A 16,427-nucleotide genomic window follows, 5' to 3' on the forward strand; every position below is an offset into this window, starting at 1 on the left:
ACTCTTATTTCCAAACCCATTTGTTATTCATTACGGCCTTCACGTGATTTTAAGAGTGCTGGTTCTCAACTGCTGTTGTTTCAGAAAGCAGATTGTATTAGGCATACAAACTATGCATGTATATATGGTTATTTGCATGCATTTGCATTTTATTTAGCATTATTTGTCCTTGTATGAGAACACCTATGACCTGTTTTTGAGTCACAACCCACTAGTTGAGCTGGAAAAACACTATACAGAAGCTCACCTGTAGTGTTGAATCCAAACAGTAGGGGGCAGGAGACTGCAAAGGCGAGGACCCAAACTGTGGCAATCATGACTGAGACCCTCTTGCGGGAGCTGTGGGTGGTGTTGTATAGCACTGGCATCACCACAGCCGTATACCTTCACAGAAGCAAGAATTAACCTCAGGAGAAATGGGAATACTGATCAGAAAAAGGTCACACTCTCTGATGCATGAAAAGTTATAAGATTAAACAAATATTTTCAATGACCCCACAAATAATTTTTTTATATACCACCCATTCTGATATGAAAAAAAGAGATCAAAGCCAATTTTAGATAAGCTTTCACTACAAAGCTTTTTTCAGCATCTGACATGAAGCATTGAAAAGAAAATATCTGATTAAAAATGTATACGTCTAATGTATGTCACTGTACTGAAAGAGAATTCACAACATCTATATGCCGAAAAGGGATTCATTATACTTGACCCTTTCAACAGGATGATACAAATGCAATTGTATTAGCTTTTTGTGAATGTTTTTATATCTGCAGCACACTACTCTTACAAGTAAAGAATACCACAGAGGAAAGAGAGGGGTGAATCAGGCCAGTCTGAAAGGCATAATCAACCTAAATGTCTCTGAATATTTCCCTACACATACAGGTTTGTCTTTTTTACAAAATCGTTTTCTCTCAGCCCTTCTGTTATATCCTTTATGATCATCAGCATCTCACCCTTGCCATTCCCCAACTTATTAAACACTCATGCCATGCAATCAAAATTAAAAAAAGGACCCCTCTGTGCTCTATGTATGAAGGTGTTAATGATGCACCTGTCACTTGCTGATATCATATAAAAGGAATACATGGGGTTCATTTCTGGGATAATGTTGATTACCACTATATCTATATCTATATCTATATCTATATATATATATATATATTAGCCTACACTGGTGGGCCGTTATCGGCGTTAACGTGCTATATATAATAAAGGGTGCAGTCACATCATTGATCTTGGAATTTTTGTTGGCGAAATGCAGAAATTTCAATACGAATCCATGCAATAAGGAAGTTTGCGTCAGTGCAAACATTTTCCCCATGCCGGTTTCGCAACTGATTCATATCAGAATTTGCCACAGTCCGTTTTAAAGAGACATCTGTGTGAGCAGTGTTTCATACATCCCTAGACAATTTTGATTTCTAAATTTTGTTAATGTAACCGTACCATAAGACACTTACAGTGGAACTGAATGGTGCCCATTTTTTGGAAGATTTCTAGGCAGATATGAGAAGCTTGTAATTTTACATTATAACTTAAAACTGGTGCATTAACTCCCTACCTGTCGATGCTGATGGCACACAGGTTGAGTATGCTTGCAGTGCACATCATCACATCCAAAGTCACAAAGACGTTGCAATACAAGCGACTGAAGAGCCAAGCTCCCCCGACCACCTGCATAGGTACAACAGGGTAATATTAAAAGAAGTTGATGAAAACTGCTTATTTCTAGCCACACTGCCTCACCGATATAGTTTCACCACTTTAAGGAAGAAGAGAACTCTTTTAGAGAGTCCCACCTTTTATCCCTACAACAATAACGGCCATTCGAGTGGAAAGGGAGGTGTTATAAGGCTCCGGCAGAGATTAATGAACTACACGCTCCTGAATCAGACTGCTAAGTGTAGTGAATCATGACAGGAAGATCTTCTTTTCTGCCACTAATCAAAAACAGGACAATGCCTCCTGCAGGTATTCAAGAGATGTGCAGCCAAATTTAACCGAGTATGCATTCAGGATATATAATATAATTTAACATTTTAATATAATAATATTATATTTTAAGACTTTTAACCAAGTGCAAACATTTGCAATTAATTTAACATTTAATATTAAAATCTTTTCTGCTGCCCTCCAGTCAATTAGCTTTCAAATAGAGTGCTGCAGGATGACGGCAAAACCCGGCAGACTAATTCACCTTGGTTCCCTAGATGAGGTATTACAGTTTGAGTGAATTAAAATTTGTGGTAACCATAACTTGCTGATACTTGAACTTGTTCTACAGCGTAAATGGCAGACATTCAAACCCCAATCATGACTGCTTGTAAATGGATCACCAAAAACACATCTAAATATAAGGCCTAAAATGACACAACTTACCTTTTTTTTCCTGTAGCCTGACAGTAATTCAGTTGTTTTTACAGTTCAATTTTTTCAACAATCACTGTTTTTAATGTCCTCCCATTCTCTCTCATATGTAGCATCTGAAAGTCTGATTCAGTCCAAATGGGTTCATCTTAAATGCCACTCTGATTCATATGCAAAGTCGGAAGTCTGGTTCAGTGAATCGGCTCATATCTCATATATAACGCTGCAAAGTCCAATTCAGTCTAGTGAATCGGTTTGTTCGGATGGTTCATGTAAATGAACATATTAAAAAAACGATCCACTGATTCGAGTTCCTGTTTATGTTTTTGTAAACAAACTTTGGTAAATAAGGATGTTTTTTATGTTTTAGGTATAAAGTGCCTGTTAAAGCAAATCACCCAAAACATAGAAGAACCATTTTTGGTTACCAAAGAATATTTCAGTCTTAAAAGACCATTTTGTAGTCTAAAGAACATTTTAATATCTAAAGACCTTTTTCCACTATAACTAAGCTTTTGTCCAATGGAAAGATTTTCAAAATTTTAAAAATTCTTCATGCAACCATCAATGCCAATACAGAACTTTTATTTTTTAGTACTGTGTAGTAATAGTTGAAAATACAGAAACACTCTGAACTATTTGCTACTGTATCTTCTTGTGTACTCACTTCCAAATAGACCGCCCAGGGCATGACCAGTAAGGCCACCAAGAGATCAGCTACAGCCAAACTGACCACCAGGTAGTTGGTGGTGGTCTGGAGAGCTTTCTCTCGAAGCACAGCAATACACACCAGAACATTCCCAAACACAATCGCCAGGATGAGTATGGAATAGAGCATGGCATAGTAATTCCTCTTCACTTCTTCAATTCCTGATATCAAGCTGTAGTTTCCCCCAGGGGTGAGAGAATGTTCTGTGTCATTCCACAGCCATTCACTGCTGCTAAACATTGCCATGAGTGCGAAGGATCTGGGGAGAGAGAAGAGTTTTGACTTTGAGGGATCAAAACACAGTCTTGACAACATATACTGTATTGTAGCATCTCTAGTGTGTCTGAAATCTTGTTTATATGCTGACGTCCCTGGATTTTATATTCTGCAAAGAGACTCTGCTTGAGATATGACAAGTGTGCGGTGACTTCCGATGGCATTTTCTGATTCAAAGTGCAGCCTTTATATCTTTGAAAATTCTATTCAGCAATAAAAATAAGTAATCATAAAATCTATTTTGCAAAGGCTCATTTGGTGGTCCATGCTTGATTTGTCGCCAGTCCATTTTAAGCAACCCTTTACATTTAGATAATAATAGATTCAGAAATTAATACCTTAAGGCTAATAATGCACACATTGATTTAAGTAGGATTAAGTAACTGATTAATGTCAGATGCATACAGCTCCAATAATAATTAAAGCTGCAAGCAGCGATGATCGGGCCCTCGCACCCGGGCTCACCGCCAGCAAGCGGCTTTAGTAAAAAAAGCGAACGGCGAGAAATATGCATTTAAAGTCGTAAATATAAGTGGAATATGTCAAAGTCATTTATATGTGCCAATCTTCTTTTTGCCAGCAGGTGGCGCTATCATTATAATGGAATATTTTCCTTCAGATGTGTTCAGGCCAAGACTCTTATTAAAACATTTGAAGTTTGGGGAAGATCGAATATTTTATGCCTGAGTTACAACAACTTCTCTTCCTATGGCGAGACATCAATTTTGTCATGGCGCCATGGACACGACCTTTAACAAAAACTCAAGATAGACTGACCACGAAAAATACATTAATGTCAAAAAATTTCTAGGAGTAGTTTGTCGCAGTGTAAAATATGACACTTCCTGTTGCCAATAGGGGGCACTATATATCTTTGTTGTTCTGTCCTTTCATCTGCTCACTGCATTTGTTAACTGTGTCTTACAAGTGGTTTTTAAAAGTAAAAATTACTTCAATTTCAGTCTCTTTCAATATAAGTGTTTATATAAATGTTAATTAAAGCTTAGTTAAAATATTTTAATACATTATTAATAATATTTTTTTTATTACATTTTTATTTTTAAATTAGTTTATGTACTGTGAAAAAACATAAATAATAATATTTTTAATGATAGGAATAACTAACATAAAAAAGATTAATAAATTATCTGAAAAATAGATTGTTCATTGTTAGTTCATGTTAGTTAATGCATTAACTAATGTAAACCAAAGAGAGCTTATTCGCACTTTTCATGATCTATAACCATTTTTAAAAATACTTTTATTGATCTATAAACATTTCTGAAATTATTATATAAAACTATATTACCAGTAAAATTCATTAGCTTTTTAAAATACATATTGTTTTACTTTGAAAGATTTTTATAAATGATTTAAATGCTTTATAGACGTTTCTAAAACAATTATTTAAAAGTAATCCTATAGCTCCATCTGGTGGTGGCCATGATAGGTATTACACACTGCACGTTTGGTGTTGCTATCTGAACCAGTCCGAATGAAGCGTTCCTAAATGGAGCAGGAGAACAGGACAGACTGTGCATATGCCTATGCAAGGCCAGGTTCACAAGCTCTATCTGTAATGCATATTTTTTTTCAGAGCCCATGTTAATGGATCAGAGCATTCACACTGCACATGGTAAAAGATGTGAACAGAAAAGGTTAGAAGTAGAAAGGTGTGAAAAGAATGAATATCTAGCGCATGAGCATAGAGAGAGTTGTGAGTGCACAGGACACAGTTTGAGCAGAGGAAACGAGTTTTAAGTGCGTGCACGCTCTCCGAGCAAAAGCAGCATGTATCAGAGGACGCGTTTTTTGTCAAAGTAAAGGAAATGTGCATGCAAGCGGAGAGATTCATGCTCGCACATTATTTTAATGTGTTTTTGCGTAACAATAACATGCTCTCGCTACTGCGTCTGCACCACATACACATACTGTATACACTCTGCAAACAGTGAACCTGTATAATCTATAACAAATCTATTTCAACACCTGAAGCATCGCTACAATGAGCTCAATGACCAATGCATGACAAGAAGACATGCTTAAAAATTCAGCACTCCTGAATATGAGTATTTCACTTCCAGCCATCGAGGACAATTATATATATCATTCATAAATCATGAAATACCAGATCTATAGTATTTATTAAGATTGATGTGATTTGAAATTGGTAAAACGTACTTGGAAAAAAATGTCATCAGAATATCAAAGTGCCTTATTATTATGTACTTTGTGAAAAAGCATTTTTAACAATTGTATTGATCTATAAGCATTTGTAAAATATGTTTGCCTGCATTACAGCTTAGTCTTTATCTGTGAGCTGAACTGTTTTACTGTGAAATCAGCAAGATTGTGTAAATTCAGGTCATGTCATGTCATGTCACAGAATGGCTGTCATAGGTCAGTATCAAATAAGTTTACAATTATTATCAGAATAAAAAAATATATACAAGTCATCGTGTATGTATTTTTAAAATCTTTTTTTATTTTGCAATTTACATAATTCTTAACCTAATTATATAAAATCATTTTGTCTGAGCCCTACAAATTGTACTAGGTTTTTTTGTCCCTAAAAATGATAGAAAATGATAGAGAGATTTCTTAAGCTGTAATGATGAAAAAATCAACAACACACAATTACAGTTTTTTTTTCTGGTGATTAAAGAGATGTTAACTCTCTCTCTCTCTCTCCATATCTCTCTCTCTCTCTGTCAGGCAGGTCCTCAAGCACCCCCCCCCCTCCCTTCCCTCACACAGAGAGAATGCTAGAGAGTGAGATCAGATGTCTGACAGTTTTATAATTTTGTTTTAATCTTACAGTGTTGTAAAGTCGTGAAACTATGCATATTTCCTCAGAATCGCATGTTCTCTAAATGAAAAATGGTTTTGAAATGTTTGGAAGCTGCAATTTAAAAATACCAGACAATTAATGTTTCCCTTTTTACTGTTATTTCAAAAAATCACCACGGCAAAACCGTTCAAGCTATCCAAAATCCATTCGCAATTTAAGTTCCTCAATGTTTTTTCAACATTTAGACAAAGTTTGGTGTGTATAGTGCACTTCCCCTGTGAGGAGTATGCATTAATTCACAGCCGAATTTGCCAAAAATACATATTCAAATCAAAATAGCTGACTTCCTGTTGGTCGTAGCTTATGACTGTGAATTAGAAAATTGTCCGTCTTGATAAGAACAATTTATGTACCAAGTTTGGTGTCTGTAGCTAAAACTAACCCCCCCACTTTTGACAAAAGGTGGCGCTATAGAGTGCCTCCATCACGTCCTTTAAAAGGTTATGCCATTGTCTAGATATCATTAATACTGATATGTGTTCTGAGTTTAATGTAAATCTGAGCTTGTTGTCTGCCTCAAAATCACCATTACAGAATATTCAAGTTTGACACGTTGCCATGGCAACACTATATTAGATATCAGTATACCCACAACAGATTTACATCAGCTGTATTTTGTCATTATTCTGATGAAGTTTGAAGCAAATCGAGTAAAAATAAGACACTGAATTAAAAGAATTTTGAAAATGACACACTTCCTGCTGCCAGTTGGTGGCGCTGTAACTTTGACACCTTATAGTTACATATATGCGAGTAACATATTACAATAAACAAACCGATGAAGTTTGATGAAACTCAGGAAATGTATGCGGATGTTATTAGGAACTTCCTGTTTCAAATTTTGTGCCCTAATTTCAACGCCTCACCACGGGCGAACCATTCGAGATATCAAAAATCCCCTCGCAATTTTTCATCCTCAATGTCTTGAGATCATGTTCACCAAGTTTTGTGGCGAACGGGTGGAAAACCTCAGAGGAGTATTTCAAATTCCAGAGCATGCTTTTTTTAAACAGCCCTAAATAGCTGACTTCCTGTTGGGCGGAGCCTATGACATAGAGCGTGAAAGTTGTTCGGCTCAATGAGATCTATAAGTGTACTGAGTTTCATATAAATACATGCAAGTATGTGTGAGCTATGGTTCAGGATTTTCTGACGGTGTTCCAGGGGGCGCTGTAGAGCTCCTATGCCACGCCCGGGTTCCAGTCTCTGCGGCGACCTGATGGCCGCAGGTTCCAATGTGTATGCCAATTTTCAAGAGTTTTTGAGTATGTTAAGGCCCCCAAAAACCCCCGGAAGGTTAAAAAAAAAATAAAAATAATAAGAATTAAAGCTGCAAGCAGCGATGAACGGGCCCTCGCACCCGGGCTCACCGCCATCGTGTTGCTTTAGTAAAAAGGTGAACGTTGAGAAATATGCATTTAATGTCCTAAATATAAGTGGAATATATCAAAGTATATCCCATATATGTGCCAATCTTACCGTTGCCAGCAGGTGGCGCTATCATTATAATGGAATATTGGCCTTCAGATGTGTTCAGGCCAGGACTCTTATCGAACATGTGAAGTTTGGGGAAGATTGAACATTTTATGCTTGAGTTACAACAACTTCTCTTGCTGTGGCAAGACATCAAATTTTGTCATGGCGCCATGGAAACGGCCTTTAACAAAAACTCAAGATCTCCAAAAGTTAACATTGCACAGGCCTTTAGATTAGACTGACCACAAAATATATGTTAATCTCAAAAAAATTATAGGAGTAGTTTGTTGCAGCGTAAAACATGTCACTTCCTGTTGCCAATAGGTGGCGCTATGACTATAACTGAATGTGGGCATGTAGATCTGTTAAGGGCAGAAGTTTTATCTAACATGTGAAGTTTGGGGCAGATTGGACATTGTATGTCTGAGTTACAGCAACTTCCTTTTTCATGGCGAAACATCGAAATTTGTCAGGCCACCATGGACACGCCCTTTAACGAAATCTAAAGATCTTCGCAATTTAACATCGCAAAGGGCTTAAGATTACACTGACCAGGTTTGGTGTTGATCTGAATAAATCTCTAGGAGGAGTTCGTTAAAGTACAACCCCTGAAAATGGCAAAAACAATGCCAATATTGCAGAGAAAATTCTAAATAACCGACTTCCTGTTGGGATTCGGATTTCGTACCAAGAGACTTTTTTTTAGGTATTGGTGTGTTACATGTGTATACCGATTTTTGTACATGTACGTGAAACATAGCTCGAGGCGCACTCTGTTGAAAGTGTATAGGTGGCGCTATCGAGCCATTTTGCCACACCTGATGGAATTTTGGCCTTCAGATGTGTTCAGGCCAGGACTCTTATCACACATGTGAAGTTTGGGGAAGATCGGACATTTTATGCCTGAGTTATAACATCTTTTATTCCCATGGCGAGACATCGAACTTCGTGACGGCGCCATGGACACGCCTTTTAACGAAAACTCAAGATCTTCACAACTTAACATAGCACAGGGCTTTAGATTAGACTGACCACAAAAAATACATTGATGTCATAAAATTTCTAGGAGTAGTTCATCGCAGTGTAAAATATGTCACTTCCTGTTGCCAATAGGTGGCGCTATGACTATAACTGAATATGGGCATGTCAATCTGTTCAGGTCAGGAGTCTCATCAAACATGTGAAGTTTGGGGCAGATTGGTCATTGTATGTCTGAGTTATAGCAACTTCCTGTTTCATGGTGAATCATCGAAATTCGCCAGGCCGCCACGGACACGCCCATTAACGAAAACTCAAAAGCTTCGCAATTTAACATCGCAAAGGCCTTCAGATTAGGCATACCAAATTTGGTGTTGATCTGAATGAATCTCTAGGAGGAGTTCGTTAAAATACAACGCATGGAAATGACAAAAATGACACAAAATTTGCTCATAATATTAGTAATAACCGACTTCCTGTTGGGTTTCGGATTTTGCTCCAAGAGACTTTTTTGTAGGTATTGGAGAGTTACATGTGTATACCGATTTTCATACATGTACATGAAACGTAGCTCGAGGCGCACACCGTTGAACGTGTATAGGTGGCGCTGTTGAGCCATTTTGCCACACCCACTTCTGAAACCCATATCAGACGTAAATTTTCGCCAGTTCTGAGGTGTGTGCAAAGTTTCATGACTTTTCGAGCATGTTTAGGCCCTCAAAAATGCGATTCATTTTGGAGAAGAAGAATAATAATAATAAATATAGCTGCAAGCAGCGATGGCGGGCTCAAGCCACCAATGCCATCGCCACCCCGGTGGCATCAGGTAAACTGTGCCCAGCGGGCACATGCATTCACAATATCCCTCTGGCAGTGAGGTTTTAAAGGATACGGCAGTTAAAGGGTTAATCCGAATCATCTAGACTTTAAAATCACATTCACAGAACAATATATATATTAGTAACACTGTACAATAAGATTTCATTTATAAACATTATGTTAACATGAACAATATTTATATAGCATTCATTCATGTCAGTTAATATTCCAAACTTAAACATGAAAACATTGTTTTATTGTGATTTTTTTCCAAGTACATTTTACCAATTCCAAACCATATAAATCTTAATAACTACCATTATTTTTTATTTAATCATTTATGAGTGCTATACAATAGTCCAGGAAAGCTGGAAGAGAAAAACTCCTTATATTCATGTGTGCAGAATTATTAGGCATGTTTTCTTTTACAGATGAAATGCGCTAAAATAGACTTTTAACTCAAACTGTAAGGTCGAAAATTATGAAATACCCATGAGAAATATCAAACACAAATGCAATACAGAAATGGATAAGTTAAGACTTGACCATTGTACAAAAAATACTGACTGGGTCATGAGGTCAGAAAAGAAGAACAAAAAAGCAGGTCAAGAAGAACTGACAAAAAGAATTGCAAAATAATTAGTAATTAATGTGAAGATTAATTTTTAGTCAATTCTGCAAGACAGACTTTTCAGGAAAGGAGGTGGAATAAAAATGAGCTCCTAAATCTTAATCCTGGATTCTGGAAGATATATTCCTCAAACCATCGAACAAGAGGAGGTGGTGCTGGTCCTTCACGAGTCACTCTAATCTGTGCATAAAGCCTATATATAAAGACTTAATATATAGTATTTCACAATACTTCATGGTATTCTAATTAAATCATTTTTTGGAATCTTAAGTCTCTCAGAGTCCGACACCGAGTAATTCTGGAGACTCCAGGAAAGTGGCAGTTCTGTAAAATGTTGGCGCTGGAGACTAAATGCACCCTGATAGTTTCACACCTAATTCACTTAACACACACACACACACACATTACCCACAGTGACAGTGGGACTGAGTGACATCAGATGTATGATAGTTTTTTTTTAATTTTCTATCATCCATATAGTGTTGTATAGTCATGAAACTATGGTCATGAGACCATTCATTCTGAGGAAATATGCCTCAGAATGACTGGTCTTCTATGTGTACATTTTTTTTTTTTTAAAGTGTTTAGAAGCTGCACTTTAAAAAAATAAAAAGACATTTACTGGTTCCATTTTTACTATTATTTCAAAAAACATCACGGCAAAACCATTCAAGCTATCCAAAATTCATTCACACCTATTCTGTAAGATTAATTCTTTAAACAGTGGTAAAAGAAGATGTGGTGCTGAACCTTCAAGAGTCACTCAAAACGTTATCTGTCCATAAAGCCTATAAAGAATTATTCTTAATATACAGTTCACAATACTTCAGCTTGTTATTCTAATTAAGTGAGGGTCATTTTATCAGTAAAATATATACAATTCATTTTTTTTTGAAAGATTTCTATAAATTATTTAAATCATACTTGTTTCTACAATAATTATTTAAAAGTAATCCTATAGCTCCCTCTGGTGGCCATTATAGGTACTAAGAATTGCAAGCTTGATTTATAAGTTATGATAGTTTAAATTTTATGCTGGCTCTTGAAAGTGATAAAGCTATGAAACTTACTGTGCTTCCTTCAAATGAGGACTTCTACTTATATAAAAAATTATGAAGATTTAGAATGAAAAATTGTAAAGATATAGTAAAATAACTATTGTATTTTTTTATGTTACTTTAATAAATCTCTATGGCAACACCATTTAAGCTATCCTAAACCCATTCACAATTTAACATCTCAGTATATTGGCATCATGTTGAAAAAGGAGTATGGAGTAGTATGAGGAGGAGTATGAATTCATTTGCAGGCTTTATCATAAATCCACAATAAAATTTCTGAGTTCTGTATCAATCTGTGTTGTTGTTTGTTTATTTTTATCTTTTATTTTTCATAGGAAGATAACTTACTCTCATTTTTAATAAATGTGCTTATAAACCAAGGACAAGCTATTTATAGCTGTATTTATAAACTGCTTACTACTGACTATTAATATTGGGACAAGGCTTTATAAAGCATGAACTGACTATTTAATAATGAGTGCAGTTATTATAAAGTGTTATCAATGAATTTGCTAATGTTAACAAATTAGACATTATTTTACAGTGTTATCAAATCCTTAAATGACTCATAAGCATTTGTGAAAGTTCTGCTTGTATTACAGCTTAGTATTGATCTGTGAGCTGAACAGATTTACTGTTACATCCATGAGATTATGTAAATTCAAATAAATATAATGTCACAGGATGTCATAGGTCAGTATCAAATGAGTTTGAAATTATTATTTGCAGCACAAATAAGGTTTTTTTAGGATTTTTAAAAATCCCTAAAACTGTCAGAAAAAGGTTAAGGCCTAAGCTATTTCTATGTGAGTGGCTAATTTTATTTTTGTTTTCATAATTGTAATACACAAACTATGAAATTATACAAAATGTATAAAAAGATAAATAAATAAATACGCACACATTAAAAAAGCAGCCAAGTCGAATGAGTTTCCTTTTTTATATAGATTAAAATTGAAGACAGAAGCAAGTGGTAAATGTGGTCACTTTAATATTCAAATCCAGTAGATCCAGTTTATGTTCACGTGGCTGTTTTCGTTTATAGTCGCCAAGCTATTATGTGTTTTGAAATAATCTTGTCCGTGATGTGTTCGTTCGTACGACGAAAGACAGAAACCTGCAGCTCGAGAGATATGTTATTCTGCCAGTCGCGCTTTCAAATAGTCTTGCACACTTAAACAGGTCACAAACACCTGCATTTAGCTCTTGTTGTGTTACAATGGGTTTATTGTGTGCATTTGTGGTAATATTTTATTTAAAAAAGCTCTTAAACAAGAATAAATTCGTTTGTTTTGAGCTCGACACTGTATGCGCTGATCGGAGGCGGTGATTTCAGATAGGCAGCTGCAAATATTTCATTTTCACACAAACAGTTCAAAAACATCTTAATTTAGCTCTTGGTGTGTTCTAATTGGTTGATTGTGTGATATCGCTGTAATAATTTATTTTTAAAAGCTTTAAAACAGGAATAAATTCGTTTTCTCTGAGCTCTTTACTCCAGACGCTCGTGATCACAGCGGTGATTCATCTCTCCTATTTCTCACGTATCTCTGGCCAGAAATAATTTATCCATGAGCCCTGAACCGGTAATAATCAGATATGTTGGTTTAGCTTGTCAGTGTGAATTAAATCTAAGTATTTGTTTGTATTTTTAACCGATTTAAAAGTGAAAGTAAAAGTCCGGGAATTGAACCTGTAGGGGCGCAATTTCTCTCAGACAATGGAAGTCTGAAGCACATATACTCAAACAGAGGGACAGCGTGAGATGAGATGTCTGACAGTTTTTTTAATTTTCTGTTATCCATACAGTGTTGTAAAGTCGTGAAACTATGCATATTTCCTCAGAATGACTTTTTCATCTGTATGAAAAAATTATTTGACGTGTTTGGAAGCTGCAATTTAAAAATACAATAATGATTCCCTTTGTAAGGTCATTTAAAAAAATCACCACGGCAAAACCATTCAAGCTATCCAAAATCCATTCACAATTTAAGTTCCTATCAGAAATACTGATGTGTGTTCAGAGTTTTGTGAAATTCTAAGTATGTTATTTGCCTCAAAATCACCTGAGAAGTATTCCAGTTTGACATGTTGCCACGGCAACAATTTTTTAGATATCAATATCCCCCTTGCAGATTTATATCAGCTGTGTTTTAACATTATTCTGATGAAGTTTGAAGCAAATCGAGTAATAATAAGATGCTGAATTCAAATCATTTTGAAAATGACACACTTCCTTCTGCCAGTTGGTGGCGCTATAACTTTGACTCCTAATAGTCACATATATGCGATCGACATCATACAACGAATAATCTGATGAAGTTTGATTAAAATCAGGAAATGTATGTGGATGGTATTAGACACTTCCTGTTTCTAATTTCTCGCCATAATTTCAACGCCTCGCCACGAGCAAACCGTTCGAGATATCAAAAATCCCCTGGCAATTTTTCATCCCCAGTGTCTTGAGATCATGTTGACCGAGTTTGGCGGCAATCGAGAAAAAAACCTATGACAAGTATTTCAAATTCCAGAGCATGCGCTTTTTACATAACTCTAAATAGCTGACTTCCTGTTGGGTGGAGCCTATGACATGCAATACGAAAGTTGTTCGGCACGATGAGATCTATATGTGTACTGAGTTTCATATGAATATGTGCAAGTATGTGTGAGCTATACATCAACATTTCTGACTGTGTTCCAGGGGGCGCCGTAGAGCCCCTGTGCCACGCCCGGGTCCCAGCCTCTGCAGGCTCCTAAAGGCCACAGATTCCAAAGTGTGCGCAAATTTTCAAGAGTTTTTGAGTATGTTAAGGACCCCAAAAGCCCCCACAACTTTGACGAAAAATTTGAATACTAAACCCTAAATAGCCAACTTCCTGTTGGGCGGAGCCTATGATATGCAATACAAAAGTTGTTTGGATTGATGAGATTTATATGTGTACCGAGTTTCATACGTCTACGAGCAAGAATGTATGATATATGGCCCTCCATATTCCAGGGGGCGCTGTAGAGCCCCTGTGCCACGCCCGTGTATCAGTCTCTGCCCGGCCCTAATGGCCGCAGGTTCCAATCTGTGTGCCAATTTTCAAGACTTTTTAAGCACGTTAAGGGCCCCAAAAGCCCCCGAGACGTTGGAAAAAAATAATAATAATAATAATAATAATAATAATAATAATAATAATAATAATAAAAAATAATCCTAAGGAAAACAATAGGCCTCTCGCCCTTTGGGCTTGAGCCCTAATTAAAGCTGCAAGCAGCGATGAACGGGCCCTCGCACCCGGGCTCACCGGCAGCGAGTGGCTTTAGTTAATAGGTGAACGGTGAGAAATATGCGTTTAAACTCATAAATATAAGTAGAATATATGAATGTTTATTCCATATATGTGCCAATCTTCCTGTTGCCAGCAGGTGGCGCTATCGTTATAATGGAATATTGGCCTTCAGATGTGTTCAGGGCAGGACTTTTATCGAACATGTGAGGTTTGGGGAGGATTGGACATTTTATGCCTGAGTTACAACAACTTCTCTTGCTGTGGCGAGACATCAAAATTTGTCATGGCTCCATGTACACGCCCTTTAACAAAAACTCAAGATCTCCACAAGTTAACATTGCACAGGCCTTTAGATTAGACTGAATAAAAAAAATACTTTAATCTCAAAAAAATTCTAGGAGTAGTTTGTTGCAGCGTAAAACATGTAACTTCCTGTTGCCAGCAGGTGGCGCTATGACTATAACTGAAAATGGGCATGTAGATCTGTTAAGGGCAGAAGTCTTATCTAACATGTGAAGTTTGGGGCAGATTGGACATTGTATGTCTGAGTTACAGCAACGTCCTTTTTCATGGCGAAACATCGAAATTTGGCAGGCCGCCATGGACACGCCCTTTAACGAAACCTCAAGATCTTCGCAATTTAACATCACAAAGGCCTTTAGATTACATTGAAGAAGTTTGGTGTTGATCTGAATAAATCTCTAGGAGGAGTTCGTTAAAGTACAACCCCTGAAAATGGCAAAAACAACACCAATTTTGAAGGGAAAATTCTAAATAACTGACTTCCTGTTGGGATCCGGATTTCGTACCAAGAGACTTTTTTGTAGGTATTGGAGTGTTACATGTGTGTACCAATTTTTGTACATGTACGTGAAACATAGCTCGAGGCGCACTCCGTTTAAAGTGTATAGGTGGCGCTATCGAGCCATTCTGCCACACCCAGTGGAATATTGGCCTGCAGATCTGTTCAGGCCAGGACTCTTATCACACATGTGAAGTTTGGGGAAGATCGGACATTTTATGCCTGAGTTATAACATCTTTTATTCCCATGGCGAGACATCGAACTTCGTTGCGGCGCCATGAACAAGCCTTTTAACGAAAATTCAAGATCTTCACAACTGAACATGGCACAGGCCTTTAGATTAGACTGACCACAAAAAAGACATTGATGTCATAAAATTTGTAGGAGTAGTTCGTCGCAGCGTAAAATATGTCACTTCCTGTTGCCAATAGGTGGCGCTATGACTATAACTGAATATGGGCATGTCAATCTGTTCAGGTTCGGAGTCTCATCAAACATGTGTTGTTTGGGGCAGATTGGACATTGTATGTGTGAGTTATAGCAACTTCATTTTTCATGGCGAATCATCGAAATTCGCCAGGCCGCCACGGACACGCCCTTCAACGAAAACTCAAGATCTTCGCAATTTAACATCGCTAAGGCCTTTAGATTAGGCATACCAAATTTGGTGTTGATTTGAAGAAATCTCTAGGAGGAGTTCGTTAAAATACAACACATGGAAATGACCAAAATTACACAAAAAATGCTCATAATATTAAAAATAACCGACTTCCTGTTGGGTTTAGAATTTCGCTCCAAGAGTCTTTTTTGTAGGTATTGGTGTGTTACATATGTGTGCCAATTTTCGTGCATGTACGTGAAACATAGCTTGAAGGCTGTTGATTTTCTTGGTATAGGTGGCGCTGTCGAGCCATTTTGCCACACCCTCTTCTGAATCCTATATCACACGAAAATTTTCACCAGGTTTGACGCGTGTGCAAAGTTTCATGACTTTTTGAGCATGTTAAAGCCCTCAAAAATGCGATTCATTCGGGAGAAGAAGAAGAAGAAGAAGAATAATAATAATAATAATAATAATAATAATAATAAACAAAGCAGATACAAGAGGGTCCTCACACCATCGGTGCTCGGGCCCTAAATATAGCTGCAAGCAGCGATGTCGGGCTCAAGCCAT

The 16,427-nt window shown here is 36.8% G+C and overlaps 1 protein-coding gene across 1 annotated transcript in view; it reads right to left on the reverse strand.

The window, feature by feature from the left end:
• LOC127945900 (D(3) dopamine receptor-like) overlaps nucleotides 1–16,427 on the reverse strand; it is a 138,454-nt gene that overhangs the window by 10,784 nt on the left and 111,243 nt on the right. The window contains exons 2-4 of the mRNA XM_052542012.1: nucleotides 3,042–3,342; nucleotides 1,569–1,681; nucleotides 248–384 (exon numbers count right to left, since the gene is read on the reverse strand). Coding sequence (XP_052397972.1) covers nucleotides 248–384; nucleotides 1,569–1,681; nucleotides 3,042–3,329 — 538 coding nt within the window. The 5' untranslated portion in view covers nucleotides 3,330–3,342. The remainder of the gene's footprint in view (nucleotides 1–247; nucleotides 385–1,568; nucleotides 1,682–3,041; nucleotides 3,343–16,427) is intronic.

The sequence above is a fragment of the Carassius gibelio genome, chromosome A24, assembly GCF_023724105.1.
Source record: "Carassius gibelio isolate Cgi1373 ecotype wild population from Czech Republic chromosome A24, carGib1.2-hapl.c, whole genome shotgun sequence".
In the NCBI taxonomy this organism is placed as follows: domain Eukaryota; kingdom Metazoa; phylum Chordata; class Actinopteri; order Cypriniformes; family Cyprinidae; genus Carassius; species Carassius gibelio.